Source organism: Motacilla alba, chromosome 1 (genome assembly GCF_015832195.1).
Source record: "Motacilla alba alba isolate MOTALB_02 chromosome 1, Motacilla_alba_V1.0_pri, whole genome shotgun sequence".
Taxonomy (NCBI): Eukaryota; Metazoa; Chordata; class Aves; order Passeriformes; family Motacillidae; genus Motacilla; species Motacilla alba.
In genome coordinates, this window is record NC_052016.1 from 60985679 (window position 1) to 61008843 (window position 23165).

General features: G+C 40.8%; 1 protein-coding gene across 1 annotated transcript; it reads right to left on the reverse strand.

The window, feature by feature from the left end:
• Positions 1 to 927: 927 nt before the first annotated feature.
• MRPS31 (mitochondrial ribosomal protein S31) lies at positions 928 to 21053 on the reverse strand. The gene is made up of 7 exons (XM_038144070.1): positions 20916 to 21053; positions 18355 to 18645; positions 17495 to 17653; positions 12905 to 13042; positions 10605 to 10678; positions 6198 to 6341; positions 928 to 1259 (listed from the first exon to the last, which is right to left on the reverse strand). The coding sequence occupies exons 1-7, from the start codon at positions 21008 to 21010 to the stop codon at positions 1048 to 1050; spliced, it is 1113 nt and encodes a 370-aa protein (XP_037999998.1). The 5' UTR covers positions 21011 to 21053; the 3' UTR covers positions 928 to 1047.
• Positions 21054 to 23165: the final 2112 nt, after the last annotated feature.

A 23165-nucleotide genomic window follows, 5' to 3' on the forward strand; every position in this document is an offset into this window, starting at 1 on the left:
TTCCTAGTCCTGTAGATGCAGGAGATAAGGTCTCAGCTCCAAGCCAAGTCATCAAAAAACTGCTTGCTCTAGTGAAACACCACTTTATGGATTAGTTGACATTCAGACCCTTTTTTAAAAAATACTGATGGGAAGTTGGTAAAAAGCTTCAGAATGGATATATGGATGGCAGGAGAATAACGTTAGAATCACAGAATGGTTTGGGTTGGAGGGGACCTTAGAAATTATATAGTTCCCTCTTCCATGGCCAGAGACAACTTTCATCAGACGAGGCTGCTCCAAACCCTATCCTATCTAGGCCTTGAACACTTTCAGGGATAGGGCATCCACAGCTTCTCTGGGAAACCTGTGCCAGAGCCTCACCACTCTCAAGGCAAAAGATTTCTCCCTAACATCTAATATCAACCATCCCTCTTGCAGTTCAAAGCCATTGTTGGTGGCACCAGTCCCAACAACAAATCCTAAGGAACATCACTCCCTTGTTGTCTTCTGTAACTCACCAGTGTTATGCTATGCACACATTTCAGGAATACAACAGCATTTCACTGAGCACATGAACTAAAAAGCATACCACTCAAATCACTTTGTCATTACCAAAAACTCCAAAATGAACCAATAAATATAGTTAGTATAAGGGGGGAGAAAGGATTAGTACCATCCAAATATCAGCGTGGTTCATAAATTAGCAAAATGAAAGCATTTCATGTTTTCCAAAATGGGAAAGATGATCCAACCTGTCAAGATACAGTCCAGCTGTGAAGGGTGTAGGAAGTGGAATTAGACCTAGGATTTTGTATTGTTGAAATACTAGTTTCAAATTTAGAAGACAACAGTTCCAATAAACTAAATTTTAAATGCACATTCTACAAAAGCCATACTTTTCAGCTCCTTCTTTTGCTGTCAAAAGTATCCACACACACACGGACAGGCACGTAAGAAAAGACGACCTTTGAGTTTATTGTTTAAAGTACAACTTTCAGGCCACATGATCACTATGCACTGACACATAACGATTCTTCATTTCAAAGGTAAGCACTTTCCCAAATCTCAGATCTCTTGAAGAAGTTCCTTCTTTTCCTCAAAATACTTCTGAAACCACTCAATATGTTCAACCTTCTGCTTCACACTGAGGTATGGGTTTTTTGAAAGCCCACAGATGACAAGTTCCATGAAGTGGCGGATAGGTCCTTCCTTGGGAAAGCCTTCGAGGTGTTTCTCCAGAAAGATATGTTCATGAAATTCAGCATCATCCTCCATCCCTAACAGAAAGACAAAGCAAAAAAGACAAAGTTGTTATCATAATATAATAGCAAGTTTAACAGAATAAGAGTAATATAGTTTGAAAATAATCTTAAATTAGTAAAATTAATGGTTCTGCTTGCATTTCTAAGAAAATGTAATATTTAAATCAAATTTCTGGTTTGAAATCTTGATGAAAGCCTGATGCTGGGGTGGGAGTAGGAGGAATAATTATAACCATAAATCAATCTTCTTGCTAAAATCCAGTTTGTTCAATACTTGAAAATTTTGATTCATCATTGGTACCACCTTTTAGGTTGCAGGCACTTTCTTCATAAATTTTTAAAGAGAACACTGATTGCCTAAATTCTGCAGAGAAATAAAGAATACAAACTAATCTTGAACAAATAAGGCAACCTCATGAAGTATCAAACACTGAACAGCTAACAAACACATGCCCATTGCAAGTCATGCTTTTAACATCCTATTGCTATCAAATAGGCATAGAAATTTGTTTTTCTGACATTTTCTGAATGTGTGAGTGTATGACGATGTAAAAGTGTTGTGTATCTCACCAGCTACTTTTTAGTCATAGCCATCACCAAAGACGATGCATTCCAAAGCCTCCACAGGACATGGGACAAGGGATTAATGGAGATAGGGTAAACCTTTGTTCTTTGTCCTGTGGATTTTTTTGCTGTTGTTCATACTGTGATGGTAGAGACACAGAACACAAATTCCTACACACAGAAAAAAGGCTGCTTTTGCTGTTCCTAATTTTAAGGGGAAAAAAAAACCAAAAGACAATCTGTGATTTGTAATGAAAGATTTTTCTTCAGTTAGATATACATGAAATTTTTTATTTGATACCAATTGGCTTGCACCCTTAAGTAAAAATCTGTTATTAGAGAAAAATATTGCACTACTTCAAGATGACAAAAATGAGAAGCCTATACCACACACATGAGTACGGTGTATATGTTTTTCTAAATTATTTGACAAAATTAAATCAGGAGTATTAAAATTGAGGTAATTAAGCCACATATGTTCTAGGCTTCCTTCTTTGGTAGAGCTTTTACAATTTCAGAAGAAATTATTCACATCTCTGTGATGGAGAAGGCACTCAAATTGTATTTGTTAAGTTTGCTTTACTTTTCTCCTGCTTTAAACTTCAGGTATTGCAATATCTGAAGGAGCTGAGAAACACCTATATTTTTCCTAGAAATGCGTGAGTGTATCAATACCACTGTTGCACTCCACATTTATCCCCGTGGTTCTTGAAAAAAGAAAGCGCATTTCCTTCTTCAGAAGCTCTCTCCTTATTCCTTTATGCTGAAAGTTAGAATAACAAAAACCAGGTAATGTCAGTTTCAGAAAGTGTGGCTGGAAAACTATGTCCATGGACAGAAGCAGTGATGATGCTTCCATTATGCCACCCGTGCTGGCTTTGCCCCACCAAGGGGAGGTAGAATCTTACTGTACCTGGATGCTACCAGTTGCTTTTTCAAACTAACAACCTTTCCAGACTCCCTTACTTTTGCTGGTCTCAAAAATCCAAGAGAACTAAACCAAACAAACTCACTGAAAGAATCTGAATAATGCTGACACTAAAATTTGGCCTTCTGAATGCTCTTCTTCTGGGGACAGATACAGGGTATCAGGAAAGATTTTGTCTAATAAATAACTTCACCAGTTTTCATCTTTAACCCAAAATAAGCAATTTAGAATCTCACAAAAATACAGGTCAGAAATAAATATTACGTTATGTATTCTGCTCTCCTGTTTGTCAAAGACTGGTTTGGGGATGAAGTGTTAAGTCCAAATATTTCAGTTAGACCATGTGTTTCAGTCCTCAAAAAAGTAAAGTGTGCATCACAGAAAAGGAGACCACAACTGTCCAAAGCATCAGAGGCTGAAGCCTCTGGTGGGAACAGATTAGATGAGATAATGACTGCCCTCACCCCTAGCAAGCCCTGACTCCTGCTGCAAGCCTGTCCCTCAGCCTCTCTTGCATTGTCCTCAGAAACACAATTTGAAACAATATGCATGGCAGAAGTCTAAGTTTGAGAATTAAATTAGAAGTCTAAATTAGAGAATTTTCTTTTTCAACATCAAAACAAGAAGTCACCTACTCTCAATATCCTATTTCCAACCCCCTACATGCTACAAAACAGAAAGTTTGGGGAATTCCTCTAGCTAAAACACTAATCCTTCCAAGACATGACCAACCTTGTCTTAAAGATGTCAATCCAAACACAGACGTTCATCCCTTATAACGAGCATTGCTGACACGCTATAAAGATGATTGAGTATTCAGATGTAGTGAAAAAATGTCCCTGTCCAAGACCGAGGTTTTGGACTAAATGATCTTTAAAGGTCCCTTTCAACACAAAGTTGAATTCAACACAACTCAACACAAATTCTATCCTTTTCGGATTTTTAGAATGACATCAATCATGCTCTTCAGTAGGTCCCTAGAACAGAGATAGTAAAGAAACCACGATGCAATCGTTGTGTAACTCTGCCAATTCTCTTGGCAAGATGATCCAATACTTCTCTACTGGGAACAGCAGCTCAGCTAACCAGCAACTAGAAAAGGACTTGGTGAACTTTTGTCCTGCAGAAACCATCAGAGGCAACTGAGGAATTAATTTTCTGAGACCTATCACTTGTGCAGTAACAATTTCTGGCCCACCAAAAGCATTTGCTCCTCATAATGAGGTGCTAAGGCAAATTGGCACCTATAATCTCTCTGTCCTTTTTAGCTTTTAAAGTCATTATGGCATAAATGCGCAGAAATAATAAATGAGGCACAAATAAACATCTTTCCCAACTTTTTGCCATGGCAGTCATGGGGCAGCACTAAAGCTACTTAGAAGCAGGAGAGACAAGCAGAAAGGAGGAGGAGTGAGAACAATGTTATGCAAGCTATACTAATGGCTTGCTAAACTGGTAAAAATTAATCAGAGGCTGGAGAGATGGAGAGGGGAAAAAAAAGGTAATTTTCTGCCTAACAGTGACTTCAACTGCATTGGACAAGGGCAAGGGCATGCAGGTAAAAGCAAACAACAGGGCAGTAAGGTGTGTGAGGGGGAAGACTGCTGCTGGCCACTGTAGCAAGCCACTATGTCCAGCCACATCTTCAGATGTCCACACCAAAATCATTTCAAAAACCATGACCTCACCCTGGTGCCAAACAGCACAGCACAGCCTTGGTGAAGCACTCTAATGAGAACACCAGAGATGCTCTGGAGCCAAGGAAAAGAGTTAAAGAGGTTGTCTTTCTTTTTTATATTTGGTTTAAAACTTTAAAAGCTTTAATAATGCTGAAAGTTGAGTATATGTGCTTCCTCAACAGAAAATTTAATTGCACTTTTATTTTTTAAGCCACATGTTTCTGGCATAGAAGAATAATCACACATTTCTGGATATAGAACAAGCTGAAGTAATCTCCTCCTATTGAGGAAAACGGCTGTTACAAAACTGCAAAATTAACAGCAGAAAGGGGCATCTTTCTTTTGCAGAGAAACTGAAATTACAGCATGTTGATATACTCAGAGCAAGTTGTCGAGCTTTTAACTGTGCTTTGACACACCTGAGGGGATTAACAGCCTGGGGCTGGCAGCCTGATAGGACGGATCCTACTGATTTGGTATTTCAACCTGAGAGGTGACAGGTTTTGGAAGGCTCCACTGGAATTTTCCACATGACTAGTCTTCGTGGACAAATCAATCAAGATTCTTGTTTTAACTATATGTAAAGACTCTTTGTCCGTTGGCCGCGCCATCCCAGACAGCGCGGTTCCAGCGGCACGGCTGCAACAGGGAAACCACTGCCCGCCAAAGACACTTTGTCAACTGACGGCCCCAGACAGCAGGGTTCCAGCCACATTACAACAACACAAAAACCATCAGCCACAGTGGTTTTAATCTTGCAAAAACATGACTAGAGTATACTTGGATTTCTACATGATGGAACATGATGGAACAGATCAATCCTGGGAGCAGTGATTAAATCCTGTGAAGAAACTGCCAAATAGGATGAGAATAAACATAAAGAAACAATGAAGCACATTATTCAATTTGCAACTCAGTATAGGACAGATTTTCAAAGACTCCCAGCTTCAGATACTAACCTGTTTTGCTCTCAGTGACTGAATCATTACAAAGCAGTTTTGTTTGATGTCTTTAAAGTCTTTAAAAAAACCCCAAAACCCACAGCCAAGTTCTCCCTGAAGTTATGAAGTCTCCTTTCCTATACTGCACACTTTGTGTAGTTGTTCTTCACTTCCTTAACATTCACTCTCTCTGCTGGCATAACTTCACACGGACCTTTTTCTTTTTTTTATGGTAATAAAAGAAAATACTGTGCACAAAGATGCCTAATTAGCATAGATGCCCAGGGTGAGTGAATATTGTGACTGTTTATTCTTACGAAACAGACAGAACAAAGGGAGCAAACAACTGTTTAACACTCGGCCTGCCCAGATATAGAACTGGCAGATAGCTGGTTGGGATCTGGCGAGACACTTGGTCCAAGAGCCACACCAAAGAACAGAATCAGCATTATAAAACACTCACAGCAGTTTTAAGATTCCCCAACTTCTGCTAGGAGCTTAATTTAGGGAAGATGCAGAGTAAAAGGTATTATGTAAGAGACTTGAACAGCCTTTTGGTATTAAACACATCAGGGGGAGGGAGGGGGAGGGAGTTGTCCCCTTCTGGCAGCAACCAGTCCTCAGATCAGCCAAACCACCTGCAAGACTTCACCTGAAGAGTGCCAGAATGAGTTCATCTGAAGCATCTCTGATCTGGGACAGTCAGGGAGTTATGTTTGTTTACTATCAAAAGCATGACTCACAGCTGAAACATTATGTTAAAACTGTCAAAGGTCAAACATGCTCTAATTTTCAGAAAAGATAAAGTGAGACAAACAATAAAAGCTCAGAGTGCACATACCAACTTCATTGTCAATCGGGAACTCCCACAGTATTCCTTCTTTCGTCCACTGGATCATCTCCTCAAAACCGTTTCGGGGAGGCTGTGCAGTTACTGCTGCAACCTCCTTTGCAAACTCCAGATCCCAAATTGTTGGTGAAGATGCTAAAAAATAAATTTTGTTAAGATCTGCCAGCAACCAAAGACTTCTCACTAGCTAAAACAAAGTCCTTTAACATCAATCTTTACAGAGACTAATAACTTCAGCTGTGCAAATTTTTCTACCTTAGATACCACCATCACCTTTCTCAAATGAGAATTCTCTCTTGACATGAAAGTTCATTAAGTTCTCAAATGTCTGATGAAAATCTATTCTGAACACCTAGGGGAATATTTATTTTTATGTCTTTCACATAAAGCAGTAATTTAATTTTTCCACAATCGTTCTTTGGTTTTGTCTTTCAAAAAATGTGGATACAACAAATTCTGAACTTGACTGGTCCCCTGTGCTAAAGGACCCTTACTTTTATAGGGGTTTTCAGGTTCTTCACAACTGCATTCTCCTTCAGGGAAACAACTCAAATCAAGGGACGGCAATTTCTTCCCCAATGCTCCTAAGTGTGCCAGTTTTTGTCTCTCAAGCTGAGAAACCATGATTTCTTATTATTTTCACACAGCTAAACAGTTCCTTTACAGATATATATTTTCTTAATCAAAGAAAATTTTTTTTTTAATCAAAGTGCACTCATATTGCAGCAGTTACTCTTCTTAAGGAGTTCCTGTCCCTCCACCCAGGAGAGCTGGTCACGAGCCCAGACTGAACCGCTTCGCTGAACTGAAGGGAACAAGCTGTTACCACAGGACAGGGAGGGACCTCTGGGAGTGCCCTGGGCTGCTGTCGAGTGAGCTGGCCTAAGCTGCATTCCCCTTTGTTTTCCTGCCTCCCTCTGTTATCAATTCATGCTAAGATCCTTGGAAAACAGATCTTCATGTGAATTCAAATATTACAGTTCACTTGGAGTGGATCTTAGCCACTTATTATTTTACTACTCCTGAGTATAAGTACTTAAGGACAAGATGAAATTATATCTTCAGCTCAGTGGCTTACAACTCAACTGAATTTAAAAAAAAAAATCCTCCCCCCTTAAGAGAAAACACAATGAAAGGGCAAACAGTATTTTTACATACAAAAAAGTGTTTTCAGAGGGTTTTTTTTGGTGTTAAATCAGAATACAATTATTCGAATTACTCCTTAAGAGGGAAATTTCCAGAACTATATTACCAGGCTGAGTATTTCAATTTGAGGGCCGGAGGCAGGAATAAAATACAGCTACAAGACAACATGAGAAACCATACCAAAATGAAATTATTGAATGAATGAAACTTCATAAAGAAACTGATAAATCCTCTAATAGAGGAAAGCAGAACCTCATTTTTCAAGCTTGCAGTAGAGGTGATAAAGATTATAATTTCACCTCATGAAACAGAAAATAATACTGGCATTTTACATTAACAGTTATGAAGAGTATTTTCAGGATGACAATTTCCTTTCCAGTTAACATTCAAGTTTTCAAAGTCAATACTCAATACTTAAAACAAAACTTGCTTTTCTGTTACGTATAAAAAATTTAACCCATTCTCTTCCGTAATATGAACCAAGACAGTGAAAACAAATGAATCAAGGTATCAAGTATCACACTGGTATTTCCCGAGATTAATGCCCAAAAAAATGTTTGTCATCAGGCTTAGTCAGTAAGCCAAGTAATCAGCTTCCTGGTCTAAAATATACTGTTGAGTTCCTCAAGGCTACCTGGAATCAAACAAGGAAACACCAAACAAAAAGCTGAAAGAAGCTTACTAATTAACTTCTAATTACAAATACAATAAAGTCCACTTGCTCACTGAAACAATTTGTACACATTCCAATTTTATGTTTAAAAAAACAAGTGCATCTCAGCTTTTACCTGGGCTGACCACTATGAGCCATTGTGTCTGCATTCTGTTCATGTAAAAAAGAAATCTTATATTCTCACCATTTTACCTGAGTAAATCCGATTCAACTCAAAATCCATTTTTTTCAACACCACTTTTGTTAAAGACAGCTAAAAACAAACACTACATCATTCATTGTGGTTTTACATGTAAAATGGATCGATTTTAATAGTATTGGCAATCTTGAAAAACAGCAAACTGAATCCCATGCTAATAAACCTTTCATAGAGATGGCTGTATTCAGAAAGTTCACAGCTTCTTGAAAATATGCAAATGGCACTATTTGACATTTTACTAAAATAATTAAGTAATCAAACTAATATCTCCCTGTAGTTTCAAGTGTAAAAAAAAAAGATTAAAAAGTACTCAGCTAGAATCCGCAATAACTTACAGTTCTACTCTTGAAACAGAAATAAATACTCATCATTTTGCAAGATTTTAGACAGGAGTACTATTTCTTCTGCTGCTGCTAACTTTACATAAAGGTCTAAGTCACTACACTGGAATAAAGTCTGTTTTTTAAAAAGGCCTCAGAAAAGCTGAGGAAAACCAGCATTTTAAAGATCAATACTAACAACGCAGTCTCACTGTTCACAAAGAAAGGTGAGGGACCAAGTTCTTTACATGACTTGCCCATATCCACACACTCTTGGCCAAACCCAGCCTGTACTACAGCAAAGTCTTCATGAGTGGAAGCTATCCCTGTTAGACAGCATTAAGACTGTTCCCGCACAGCTGTGCCATTCAGTGAATATGAAGGTGTGTCACATTTGTTTTGAATTTAGTTTTGGTATCTTTCATCTCACATGAGTTTTGGCATGTACATTTAGTGGATAAGGAACTGGTTGGGTGGTCACGGGTTCATGGACCATTCCAGGGCTCTACCCAGACCTTGCATTCAATGGTCAAAAGCTCAGCATCTGGATGGAGACCAGTGACAAAGCAGTGTTGCTCAGGGATCCACACTGAGACTGGTATTGCTCAGTGTCTTCATCAACACCACAGACAGTGGGGTTGAGTGCACCCTCAGCACATGTGCAGGTCACACCAAGCTGAGTGGTGCAGTTGACACACGTGAAGGACAGGATGCCATCCAGAGGGACCTCAAGGGCAAACTCAAGGAAGTGACCTCATGGAAACCTCATGAGGTTCAACAAGGCCAAGTGTAAGGTGCTGCACCTGGCTTGGGGCAACCTCCAGCATCTACACAGGTTCATGAATGGACAGAGAGCAGTCCTGCCAAGAAGAATTTAGGGATACTGGTGGATAAAAAACTGGACAGGAGCCAGCAATGTGCATTCACAGCCCAGAAAGCCAACTAAAATCATAAAATTAAGTGTGGCCAACAGGTTGAGAGAAGAGATTCTTCCCCCTCTGCTCTCATGAGACCCCACCTGGAATGCTGCAACCAGCTCCAGGGTCCTCATCACAGGAGGGCCACAGACCTCTTGGAGCAGGTCCAGAGGAGGGCCATGAAGATGATTAGAGGGATGGAACATCGCTCCCATGGGGAAAGGCTGAGGGAGCTGGGGTTGTTCCTCATGGAGAACAGAAGGCTCTGGGCTGACTTTATTCAATCTTATCAATACTTAAGGGAAGCTTGTAAGAAAGATGAAGACAGAATATTTTGTAGGGCCCATTGCAACAGGACAAGGAGTAGTGATTTTAATCCAGAAGAGGGCAGATTCAGACTAGACAAATGGAATACATTTTTTCAAATGAGGGTGGTGGAACAGGTTGTCCAGAAGGGTGGTAGATGCCCCATCTCATGTGACTTTGAAACATTCAAGGTCAGGTTGGGTGGGGCTCTGAGCAACCTGATCTAGTGGAAGAAGTACCTGCTCATTGCAGGGAGGCTGGAACCAGATAACCTCTAAAGATCCCTTCCATCCCAAACTTTCTATGATTCTAAACACTTATGAAGAACTTTACAACAGGTGAAGCAAGGTGTCATTTGTCAGCTGCCAATGGGATCTTTCCAGCTCCATCTGGAACACTAAGCAAAAAAGGCCATACAGCAATCCAGTGTGTAGTCTTGGGTTGCTACTACCCTGCTTATACTTAGTCACCTGCAGCGCATGCTTGTTTCCTTGGGATCACAGCCTCACACTTCCTTACAACTTGACCAAATAAGCTGGAGCCAACATACCCATCCTCCAGGCTCACAGAATTAAGACTGACCTTTGTGACAAAAAGCCAGTTGTACCCTTCACATTCACTAACAGAGTGCCCTGATCAGCACAGAAAACATTTCATTACACTGCAGGGAAGTTTCACTTGGTAAAAATCTGAGCTATATCAAAGTAGTCATGTCTTTTATCAGGCTGAAAGCAGAAAGTGAGCAGGTCATGTCTCCTCATAAAAACAAATCTCTTGATATTCTAAAAATGCAGAATTTAGCCTCACTGCATTTTTCATTACTGAATTTCCACTAACCTGTTTTCAGTGCATGCTCTGGTTCTGTAGAAGCCTTAGTGAATATATTAAGCCTCTTTCCTACTTTGAGACTTCTATAAACAAAAAAAGAAAACCGATATTTAGTATTTCACAACACCTTACAACATTGCCAGATAACGAATTAAAAAGCACAAAATATTTTCATTTCATGAACTAACAGATCTCTGGAGACAAAAAAAATTATAGTGATTCTCACTAAATCTTCAGGCTTTTAATCAGAGAGTGTTTATGGCTTTACTATTAGTCTTAAACAGAGCTTCTCAAAACATTTCCATGTGAAAGAAGGAGCATAAATCAAGCACTACATTTGCAGTCAATTTTAACTGGAATATTTAGGAATCTGAAAAAAGGTAAACAGCATCAAACCACAGTACTTAAGTGATTTTACAAAGCTGCGACTATCTGAAGACTTGGGTTTTTTCCCTGTAAAAAAAATATTGCACAATTCAGGAACAGAAAAGGCAACAGCTAAATCAAATAATCCCTGCTTCATGACATAAATAGCCCTTTTGGAAGATCACACAGCCACCTTCTCTGCCATACGGCAAGCAGGCAGAGTATATCAGTATGATAGATCTTCAATAGCATCCCCCTGGTGCTCTCTCTTCTGAATATACAAATATTTCACTCTGACCATATATTTTCAATCACATTTATCATTACCATAAGCTTATACTAAAAAAAAAATCGAAATTACAAGAGTTCAACAAGTAATCAAACGCTTATAGGTGAAAAAAAAAAAAAAACAAACCAGCATCTTTAGTATCAATTATGTTTTTAATCATATTATCTTCCAGGTTTCCACTGAAATTCTAACAGTTCTTTCATTTTGTTATTACATATCCACGGTTACCCTGGCAAGATTTATTCTTTCTGACCTTAAAATTCTACCCTTCTGGATTTACTGGAGATTTCTAATGGCCTCAACTACTTCTGCAATCCTGCTCTTGTCATATTACTTTTCAGTGATGAAACTACCCTGGAGCTATTTCAGCACACAACAATCTAGTTACAGAGCCTTGAAAGAATGTTGATTCAGGATTATATTTTCCAATCTGTGTGTAACTCCCAATGACAATGGCCAAAGATACATTGCATGTGTTGGAAGAAAGTTTATTTTAAAATTACGAGTTTAAATTACTATAAAGCAACATCACTCATTTCATTGCAATATACTAACTTGACTTAAATGTAGGTATTCTTCCTAACCCATTCTTTTCCTACTATCAGTCGATAAGCAAATCTATTAGATATTCAGGTATGCAAGAGGGAACTTAGGCCTGAAGCTGGAGACAGTTTACTCACTACAGGGATTTTAAAAACTATTTCAAGGTGCTGTTTCTGAAGTTATATGCCAAGCACAGTTCCACCACACAGAGAATACCATACGTCTACTCACCCATGAACTCATGCTTTTATTTTCCTTTGTTACCCAAATTCTGTCTTCACCATGATCTATCTAAACACAAATGATTCCCCCCATTTTCAGGCCCTAATCCCCAAAAACGGGGATTAATTTGCAAGGTAAATCAAATACAAGAGAAGTTAATCTCACTAAAAAATTGCTAGGAAAAGAATACATGGAGAAGGAATGCAATGATGAGCTGCCATGGGAAAATTCAAAGACTACAGGCAAAAAAAGCACAGCTTAGAGGAGTAAACCAAAAATGCTAGAGCACTCCTTAATTCACGAGTGGCCACATAATACAGCAGCAAAATAAACTTAAGGAGTACCCTGAAATTACATGTAAATTATGAAGTTAATTTCATAGACAATTATAACATCACAGTAGATAAAGAAATCAATTACAGAATGTAGTGGCAATAAATATGTAAGACCAACTTTAATATATCTTTAAAATCCCAACAGACCAGATGAAACTTTTCTAAACATAGAACATTATCAAGTTTTGTAGAAGAGGAAAGCAAGCTTTCAAAACCTCAGTTTCCCAAGAAGAAAGTAACATAATATTGTATTATGCATAGGTGAAAATAATTAAAACTAGTTAAAACAAGAACAATTACATTTCAGCACCAAGTATGTTTAATTATCTAAAATGTAATATTAAGAAAACGCACATTATTTGATTAGCTGGTTGCCATTAACTATCTCATTCTCACAATTTATTTCAATGTTAACAGTACTTATCTTGAAAAATATTTAAGTAATTTCTTTAAGCTCTGAAGTACTGCAGCATTAATATCTACAAGTAAATTTAAAGTATGATCCATTAGTAACTGCATGCTCCTTCTATTGGAGGTGAGTACCACAAAAATACCTTCTGGAGTCCACAGACTGAGCTGACGGCCTTATTCTTTGACCATCCTCACCCAGCTGCAAGGAAATGCGACCGGATATCCTCGCACCCCACTGCTCTGGGGATTGCCTTTTAACTGTCATTTCTGAAATAACGTTGCTGAAATGAAAAACATTAAATGTAAAAACTCAACAGATTGACAAAGCAAGGAAATTTGTCATATGTATTAACTAGAAATTCTATTCTCAACTGGTTTCATAAACTTCCATGAGACAGAATTTTACATTCCTCACAAAATACATCCATCTTTAATCCATCAAACATTCAAGGCTGTTGTTTTAAACCATTTGTTACATTCTATGTATAAAAGTGCTACTTTAGCCTATTAAAGCTACAGTGAATGCTTTCTTTTAAATTATTTCATTTTCAACTTAAAAAAATCATATCTGCATACCAATAGTCACAGAGTGTACTAGGCATATTTTGCTTAAGCAAATGGGGAATTTCTCTGGATACAAAAATTAGGTTTAAATAGGGAGATAAAAATCACCACTGTTTTGGACAGGAACCAATACTGCCCAGGGACAGAGCTGTGCTGCTGCAGACCAAGAGGAAGCTTGCCTTCACACATCAGCTGACATGGGCCAATCATGCCACCCTAATAAGTAGGTCACCTTTCCTGATCCACTGCAATCTGTTGCATTGCATAATCATATTACAGCATTAACAGACCACATCTTCCTTCGTCATACTGGAGTGAAAATCATACATGAAGAGCAAATGCTCTGATCTCCTCCAGCACCCTACACAGCTCGTTTTGATCACAAAGGGCAAATCACAGCCCCTTTCTGCCCCTGCCCGTGAGCTCCCTTCACCGGCAGCTCTACTAGCCGGGAAAGGCCAAGCTGGTAACTCTTCCTCACAGCCTCCTCTCCACCCAACCACTTCCAGTCACACACAGTCATCCCAAATTGCAGCACTTAAGTTTCAAGACATAAATATGGTCTCAAAAAATAAAAATAGGCCAAGTCGAAAATACTGCATTACCCATTTAATGAAAATCCAAATGAAATTCAAACTATGCTTTTGGCAGCTTAAGTCAAAAGAGATTTTACTGACAAGAAAGAAATACTTCTGGAAAATTGTAAAAGCTAATTGCCACAGGAACACAGCATGATTTCTCTTCAGTCTTAGATGTGGTTTCAAGTGGCAGAACAAGGATAGCATAGCTCTTCCAGTACCTACTCTGAAATAAAGGCATCTGAAAACAAGTTTGAAGTAATTTCATTTTAATTTTAAATAAAAAGCAATCTCAGATTAGTTGCATATCTCTCATTAGAAATTACTCTGTGAAGTGGCTACTGGCATTAGTGAGCTGGTGTTGGGCCAGAGGCTTGACACACTTATAAGGGTCAAAGGGACATAATCCCTAAGGTCAGCCACACACAGCCCAGCCCAACAGCTTGACTCAGCTGTGACCTAAAAGGCTGGTGTTTTTCAGTGCTTCAGGGAAGTCAGGATTGCTCAGAGCTGCTCTCTTTCCTGAATTACTTGCAGTTTTGCCCTGTAGATGTGGAAAGACTACGCTATTAAGCTATCAGAACACACAGTCAATGGTGTCATGTTCCTCGCTAGGAAATCCTAATGTGACCCCACCATCGGCATATAAACATTTCTGGCAGCAACATTCACCACTCCATCATGAAAACTGCACCTGTGCTAACTAAAGTAGAACCACAAAGATTTTTTAATGCCTTTTGAAACTAAAAATATTGGTTTAAAAAGTGACACTCCAACCCCAGTGTACCCATAGTGGTTAGATTTTATATATTCCCTCATTCCAACACAACATTAAAAACTGAAGGTCCTACATACACCTGCCTTTGAGAGATGGGAAGTGGTAGGACTTTTGTAACAACCACAGACTCTCTCTCTCTTTCCTGATTATTAGCCAATAATTACAATACTTAAAACGGAGACCCAAGGAACTTTGGATATATACTAGCCAAAGCTCTGAATTCTTTTTCTTGTTCATCCAAAACAGGAGCTGAAATCGTAGGGCTGCAGATTTTATTTTGGTGCAGTGCTGTTGTGATTTCCATTGAGTGAAACTTCAGCCCACACTGAGGAAAATAAATTCCTGTATCGTATTTTCCCCTCCTAGTGAATGCCCTGACCCTGTGCTTTCTACAAGGCAATGATATGACTGCATACAACAGTGACCTCTGGAGGTCTTGCCACAATCCTGATTAAAAAAAAAAATTGTACAAAAGATCTGGACAACATACAACAAATTTCATATCATAAATCGTAATAGCAGTATTCAGTTTTTTTGCAGTTCAGCACTATGTAGCCCTACTGCTTGTGAAAGTATCTTGCTTTTAAATATTGTAAATAATTGAGGAATATATATTGGCTTTTAAAATACGTAAGTATATTGAATGTAAAACCTTTACAGAAAAAAAGGGAAAGGCAAATTGCATATATTCTCTTACTGTCAAATTAAACTCAACACAAAATAATCATGCATGAACAAAAGTGAATGCTTTCTAATATATTAAAAACATCTCCATGCATTGTGTGGATTGAGGCATCGTGGAGCATAAATCACACCAAATCAAGTCTGAGGCTGCTGGGCTTTGTAAAATCAACATTTTTAAACACTAGTCAGAAACCTGCGAGTACTGCATTTATCTCAAAGAACTAAGAGGTCCATACTAACTCTAAAAGGTTACTATAACCATGTTTTTTGTCATGAAAATCAGCACAAATTGCTGGTCTTTCTTGAAAACTCACCCACTGATAAATAGTTTCTGCTACCTAACTCTTAAGTAAGAAAACTAAAACTTTTCAGCAAATGGCGGCAGCAGGAGGAGTGTATTTGCTGGGAGAAACAAGCTAGGTCACAAAGCTGCCTCAGGGAATAGAACTTGCCAACTCAAGAGCACAGCAAGCCAGCCATGACATTCCAAAAAGGCTGGTTCTGGTTGAGGAAAATGCATTAATCTAATGATACTGCTTCATCCACAAGCATGTCACAAAATATTGTAATATCACATCTTAACCCACCAATCAAAAATACAGAGGCACTATATAGCTGCAGCTTTTAAATTTCTGAAGAACTGAAACTCTCTTTCAAGAGAAAAAACATTTTTTGCTTTGACTTCAACCTCCTTAGTCACTGTCTTTCTTCCACTGCAGCCAGAGCTGGGTCAGTGCTTCAGGAAAAGTGCCATAGGTGAGAAGAGAGAGAGCCTGTGATGCCAGCAGGCAGAGAAACCACACCTAGACAAGAGCATGTGCACCCTAAGAAAAGGAGACTGGCACATTCCAGGCTGGGCACTGCAAGTGTTAGCTCACTCAGTATTTCTGTGGTCCTCCAGCATCTTGGGTACTCAAGAAGGTTTGAATTACATTTAAGTTGGTCACTCACAGGCCATGCCACTGTTAAGACATTTGCATACTCTGCCCTTCTAAAAAGAACTCAGTGACAGAGAGTGAACAAACTCCCTGGTAATTAACAGTTTTAATGAATATATCCTCTATAAAAAGTCCTTATATCTGAAGAACAGATATTTTGCTTAACGAAGTTATTCACTGAGCATTGTACACCCCAGTCTGTGCAATCATCTAACTCAACCTGTTTGCAAGCATCTGTCTCTTTCTTCCTTAATTTCCACTCAGGCAGACATCAGCCACAGACACCATTAGCTCTTTTTGCAGAACATTGACAAACATTCCAGCAGATCCTTTACTGATACCTACAAGTAAAAATATGTCTAACCTACAGATGATAACAGATGGGTCAAGCTTAGATCCTCGGTTGAGGCAAATTAATTTCCATGGAATAAAACTAAGATAAGCAGCTTGCAGTTCACACTGCAAATAGACATAAAGAAAGGTTTCACACTCATATTTTGGTAAAGATCCAATTTTCTGTTGTTCAGTATTTCACCTGGACTTAAAACCTTATTTTCTGAGCAGGTATTTGAATACTAGCTGAAAAAAAAATTGAAAAAAATTGCCTTTAACCATCATCCAAAAGAGCTGTATGCACAACTGTTTGAGTTTCCAAACAAATGTTTCTCATCTGTTTGAAAGCCACACTGGAAACAGAGTTAAGCCAAGAGATGAGTTTCATGCGTTGACTGGAAAGTTTTGAAAGGAAGGGTGGGGCTATAAACAGAGCTGCTCTAGTTCAGCTCTGCAGAGCTGTCATGAAAATTCACCAGTCCAGACAGAACGTCTGAAACATCTACAAATCCATCCATTGTGTGAGAATTCTGGAAGCTTGTGGCAAAAAAAAAAAAAAAAAAAAGCCAAACCCACAAAAAGAGCTGTTATTTTGCTAGCCTGTCCAAGAAAGCAATGATCCTGGGCATAAAAGCAATTCTGTTTCTGCAAAACCACTTTAGAAAGATGATGGCAAAATTTAGAGAGTTTGGTATAAGCAGATCAATAATGTTCATTAATATTCATTAATCCGAAGGATACACTGTCCGAAGGTATCTTTTAGGGGCACCTTCCCAATACAGAAGGCAGTCACCTTCAGGATGACACTGCAAAATAGGAATTTCTGACGTAATTGAGAAAAACAATCAATACACAGACCGTATGTTAATAGTTCCCCCCTTCTTCTGTTTATCTGTGGTTTTTTCATGTCTTCTTAGTTGTGCAAGGAGTTCTGATTCTGTCTGTTTCTTGTCGCGTGGAAAGGAAGATGCAACTGCAGAAGCAGCCTTCACCAGTTCTGGATTTAAAGGCTTGCCTCTGTAAACAGAGACACGACAGATACAAAAACAAAAAAAAAACAAAAACAAAACAAAAAAAAAAAAAAAAAAAAAAAAAAAAGGCTTTAATATATTTAAATTGACATTTATGTACTGCCATTTTATATCTTATTAACTCAGAAGCTAGTCAAGTATTTTCCCAAATGGGGGTGGCCAGTGGAACAGGCAGGTTTGTCCTAATTATCAAATGCTGAAGGACTCTAATAAGCTCTTGCTCCTCAGCCTGGGGAAATGGCAGCCCTGTGCCACTGCACAGCCTGGAGACCACTAGCAGCACAGACCTGTGGGATGATAAATATGATGTAACACATTGTGAACAGGAGCAGCTCCAAAGACTCAACAATCATTATGCCATTCTTAATTGTTTTTTCTTTTTCCTCAGTTTTGCTGTATCTTACCTGAACAGTATTTCCCTTATCCCATTAAAATAACTTTCCAAAGGCATGCTAGTGCTACCTTTCCACAATCTCACTGTAGAAAAAGGCAGCATATGGTTGACAGCACACAGCACCTTTTGCTCAGATTCTCCCCTGTGACTTACTCCAGTCTACAACTCTGCACCACACTCCCTTACAAGATTCCTTTCTACTGCTGGAAATAGCTTATTTTGTCCTAAATAACAAAAAAAAAGAAAGTTGAAATAAGGCTAAAACAGGCTAAGAAAAGTTTGTTATACTTTACCGTTGGGTGTCTTCTGTAATTCCCTGAGGCACAGAACCTTCACTGTCCGGGGGGGCTTCCAGCTTGTTCACAGCTTGCTTCTTGTTCTCACTGGCTTTTAACTGTTGGAGTTTCTTCCTGTAGCTCACTTCTACTTTCATATTACCAATGATGTCTAACAGCTGCTGCTTTGGTGTTTCTGCTCCATCTGCTTGCCTCTCTGCTGCCCCTTCAGGTGTGCTGTCTTTGGAAGGAGCAGATTTATCTTTGTCTTTAGAAAGCACGCTGCTTGTGCTGAAGAGCTCCTGTTTGCTAGATGATACACAAAGTTAGGAAACAGAAGTTAAAAACAGGGTCCAAGGCTGAATTTTGTAAACCGACCAAAACCCCAAAACAAGAGTTACAACTGTCTAGGCCCAGCTGAGTGCAACCTGAGTACGTTAAGTACATGTCAAATAAGTGTTTTTGAGAAGGGCTGGGACACCATTTCAAACTCTTAATTACTTATTATTTCCTCATCACAAACACGAAGTGAAAAACTTTACACACCATTTATTTGTGGAGGAAATAATACAAGAACTTAGAACTTTTGAAGCATTTCTGAATTAGGTGGAAGAGAGAGTTTGAATTTACTGGTGCCTGATACTTAAATTCATTGGTACTATAGAAAACTCACCCACTGTAAACTAAAACTCACTCACTACAAAAACTCTTAATATGAGTCCATAAAGAGATCACCCCCTGAAAATAGACTGTCCACACACACACAGGTAACTTCACATGTTTTCACACTTGTGGCACTACTACAGATCACATTCCCCTACTCTGCAAACAGGATTCTGCTGCAAGTTAACCCAGAAACAAACAGGAAAGTTATTTGAGTTATAGCTCCTTACTTAGTTAAGCAGATCACTGAAAAGAAGCTGAAACTGACACAGTGCAGTCGAAGATACGAAGCCAGAGACAGAAAGGAGCTGCTCAAGAGATTCTGCAACACAGACACAGCTGCATTCTCTAGGAAAAACTATCATAAATTCAAAGAGCTGTTGTCTATAACATCCTAGAATGCAGTGTTTAAACCTTTACATTCAAATCTACTTACTTTGTTTAAAAATCACCCTCAAGTTACAGAAGTAAAAAAAATTTAATATTTATTCTGATTCCAAATAAAAAAACTTCAATAGATCTTAAAACATTTCCACAAATCTGAAGGAATTGTGGCATACCTCTCCTCCTCACACACATCTCTCTCTGGCTAAAAGGAAAATCTGCCAGTTTCAGCAGGCACTTCATCACACTTTGGTCGCTCTGCACTTGATAAACTGTCAGCATTAAAACCTAAATTTCGATGTTGAGAAGCAACAGGAATATTTACAGAAAGCTTCAGAACCTCATTACTGAGAACTTGGCAGAAGCCCTGCTGTTTTACACTGCACTGTTCCCCACAGGTCCCTGACAAACTGCTTTTTTGTTAATTCAGGAGGCATGCTCCTTAAAACTACATAACCATTCAGAAATCACAGACTGTTAAAGGGTTGGAAGGGACCTTAAAGATCACCTAGCCCTAACATTCCCTGACATAGGCAAGGTCACCTCCCACTAGACTGGGTCACTCATGGCTTTGAACACTGCCAGGGCTGGGGCATCACAATCTCCCTGGGCAACCTGTTCCAGCATCTCACAACCCTCAAGCACAAGCATTTCCTTGTAATACCCAACCTAAATTTCCCCTCTTTCAGTTTGTACCCATTATTCCTGATGTAATTTGTACTCATATTCCTGAAGAAAAGTCTCTCTCCAGCTTTCCTGTAGGCCTCCTTCAGACCCTGGAAGGTTGCTATGAGGTCTTCATGCAACCTTTTCTTCTCCAGGCTGAACAGCTCCAACCTTCTCAGCCTTATCTTAGCTTACAGCAGCAGCAAAGCACAGCAAGGCTGAAAGCCTCAGGCACTTAAAGCCAGCAGCACACTGCAGTTTGCATCCCTGTATTTCACCTACCATCCAGTTTGCCTTCTGCTGGGCAGCTTGGCCTCGGAAAGCAAACACAGCTACCAAAGAACCCCAGCTGCTTTGTACATGAGGCCATCACAGCACCGCTGCTTGTTCAAAAATATCAAGGAGTTTTAAAATAGAAAAAATAAAGGAACGCACAAAATGAACGCACAACTGAGCAGTCATTAAAAGCAGCTTAAAATATTTTAGTAAAAACGAAGAAGAACTCCTTAATAAAGGTCTTAGCCCGTACTTTGTGCAGAAACAACACCACCCAACCTGCAGTGCCGCTCTGCTGATACAGGGGGCAAATCTACGGTCAGGTCACACACGCGAATCATTCACACCGCTCCAACATGGGAAGAACGGCAAGGACAGCAACACCAGAAACACGGCCCACGCCACTCCCCTCCACCCGCCTCCATTCCCCGCTGCCTTCTGCCCACCGGTGTCACCGCCACCCAGCCCCGGCAGGACAGGCGAGCCCCGTCCCTCTGCAGGCCGCGCCCCGGGGCACGGCCCGGCCTCACGGCAATGCCCGGCCGGCGCCGGCCCCGTCCGCCAGGTGAGGGTGCAGGGGAGGCCGCTACCTGCGGGCCCTGCCCTGGGCCCTGCCGTGCGGGCGCGCCGCCGCCCCGAGCAGCCGCGCCGCCAGGCCGCCGCCGGCCCGCACGCCGCCCCACATCGCGCACCGCCGCCGCCGGCCCGCGCTCCCCGGCCCGCCGGCCGGCAACCTCCGCCGCGCACGGGCGTTCCGCGCAGCAGCGTTCCGCCCGGCTCCGCCCCGCGGCCGCTCGCCGGCAAGGCCGTGGCGGCCGGGCGTGCCCTGAGGGCTTGGCTGCTCGGTGCCAAGAGTTCAGGTGTTAGAAGAGCACTGCCAGCAGGTCGGGGGAAGTGATCCTGCTCTGCTCAGCCCTGCTGAGGCCACATCTGGAGTGCTGTGCTCAGCTCTGGGCTCTTCTGCGCAAGAGAGACATTAGGTTAAGGCTCACATCTTTCTGAAACATGCTTCAAAAATGTCCCCAGGCCTTCACTTCATCTACCCTGAAAAGGCGAGCACTGTCCCATCTCTTGCAGCTGGCTGTGGTACATCACACACACCATTGTCACCTGCAGAAGGCCTGACCTGCAGAAGCCATCTCTTTCCTTCATGTGGAGCTGTCCCGCCTGACCCTCCTCTCCAAACAGTCCGAACAACTTCCACTGGAGCTCTGATGTTTCTGCAGCTCTGGCTGCTGTTCTGGGACAATATTTGCCAAGAACTGCCGTTCATGCTCCTGGACATTGAGGATTTCCGTATGAATTAGGAAATGCCAACTGGCTTACAGGGGCAAATGGTTTGCCTGTGGTTGGCTGGAGATGGTGTAGAGCCCAAGAGATAGCCCTGGACTGCAGAATGGACAGAAACACAGCCTGCGAGGGAACCCTTTCCTCTCCCACATCAGACAAGTTTCCGTGGCATCCCCCTGTCAGCTTCCCAGAGGTTACCCATCTCTCCATGCCAAAATACTCCATTGAAGAGGAGTTGTGCCACTCTGTCACACAGTGGACCATCATGTCCCAAAGCCAATCACACACACCCCAAGCCAGACCCCTCGAGTGCCAGAAAGCGCTTCCACATCCCTGCAAAGCTCTTACGAGTTAGGGTCTCTGCACATATGTCCCATTTCTGTCGTGCCTAAATCCTTTGAGGAGAAGCTTGAGGTTAAACTCCCAACAAATTGATACCTCATCTTAGGAGAGTCGTGGCAGTTCTTCTGGGGTCTCCCTACACACACCAAGTGTTGTTACTTCAGGGTATGCAATTCCTACATAAATTCTTCCTTAAAACAAAACAAGCGCTCCACAACAGCGCGGTGCATGGACAAAAAGCAGGGTTTGGCTGAGCAGCCACGGATGCAGGCAGCAGAAAAAGCCACGTGGTGGCGATATGCTCGTGGAAGTGCCGCATTCCAGGGCTGTAAGAGCTCCCAGGCAACATTTCAAGCGCTGTCGCCGTCTCCATATTTTCTACGGAGACCAGATGAGAGCAGATCAGGCCTGGTGGTGTGCCCGAGGAATGTGGCTATGAAGGAGCACCCCGAGATGCTCAAGGCCTGGTGTTCCAGGTGGCAAACGGTTGTGGCAGGCAGCTCGTGGTTTAATGGCATCTTCATCACAAGCTTCACTGCATTAGGGGCTTAGATGGCTTTCACCAGCTGGATCTCCCAACAGTGCTGCACTCCTGCTAAGCAAGAAGCCAGCATCCAGGTCAAAATTCTTTGCAATGAAACAGTACTCTCTAAGTACTGCTGATTATTTGGGATGCGCAATTAACTCCAAATCACTAATTACAACAGACTCGGCATTTTTTTTTTTACATTAAAGAAATTACAATACAATTTCTAAAACTATTTATAACCTAGGCTGTTCTTTCTTAACAACTGCCACACCTGCAATACTGCATCCAGCTCTGGGGTCATGAGCACAGGAAGGACATTGACCTGTTGGAGCAAGTCCAGAGGAGGAACACCAAGTTGATTAAAGGGCTGGAACATCTCCCCGACAAGGAAAGGTGGAGAGAATTGGGATTGTTCAGGCTGGAAAAGAGAAGGCTTCAGGGTGACCAAAATGCAGCCTTCCAGTACCTGAAGGGAGCCAACAACAGAGCTGGAGAGTGGCTTCAAAGTGTGAGTAGGTTTAGATTAGTTGTTAGAAAGAGATTTGCCTCTGTGACGGTGGTGAGGCACTGAAGCAGGTTGCCCAGAGAAGCTGTGGATGCCCCATGCCTTGAAGTGTTCAAAGGCAGGTTGGATGAAACTGAGCAACTCAGTCTAGTGAAAGGTGTCAGTCTAGTGAAA

Excerpts from the sequence above, each read along its gene's own strand:
- MRPS31 (XM_038144070.1), bottom strand. The coding sequence starts at position 21,010 with ATGTGGGGCGGCGTGCGGGCCGGCGGCGGCCTGGCGGCGCGGCTGCTC. Across the intron at positions 18,646-20,915 it reads GCCCAGGGCAGGGCCCGCAG|CAAACAGGAGCTCTTCAGCA; the intron begins GTAGCGGCCTCC and ends TGTATCATCTAG. Across the intron at positions 17,654-18,354 it reads ATTACAGAAGACACCCAACG|AGGCAAGCCTTTAAATCCAG; the intron begins GTAAAGTATAAC and ends CTCTGTTTACAG.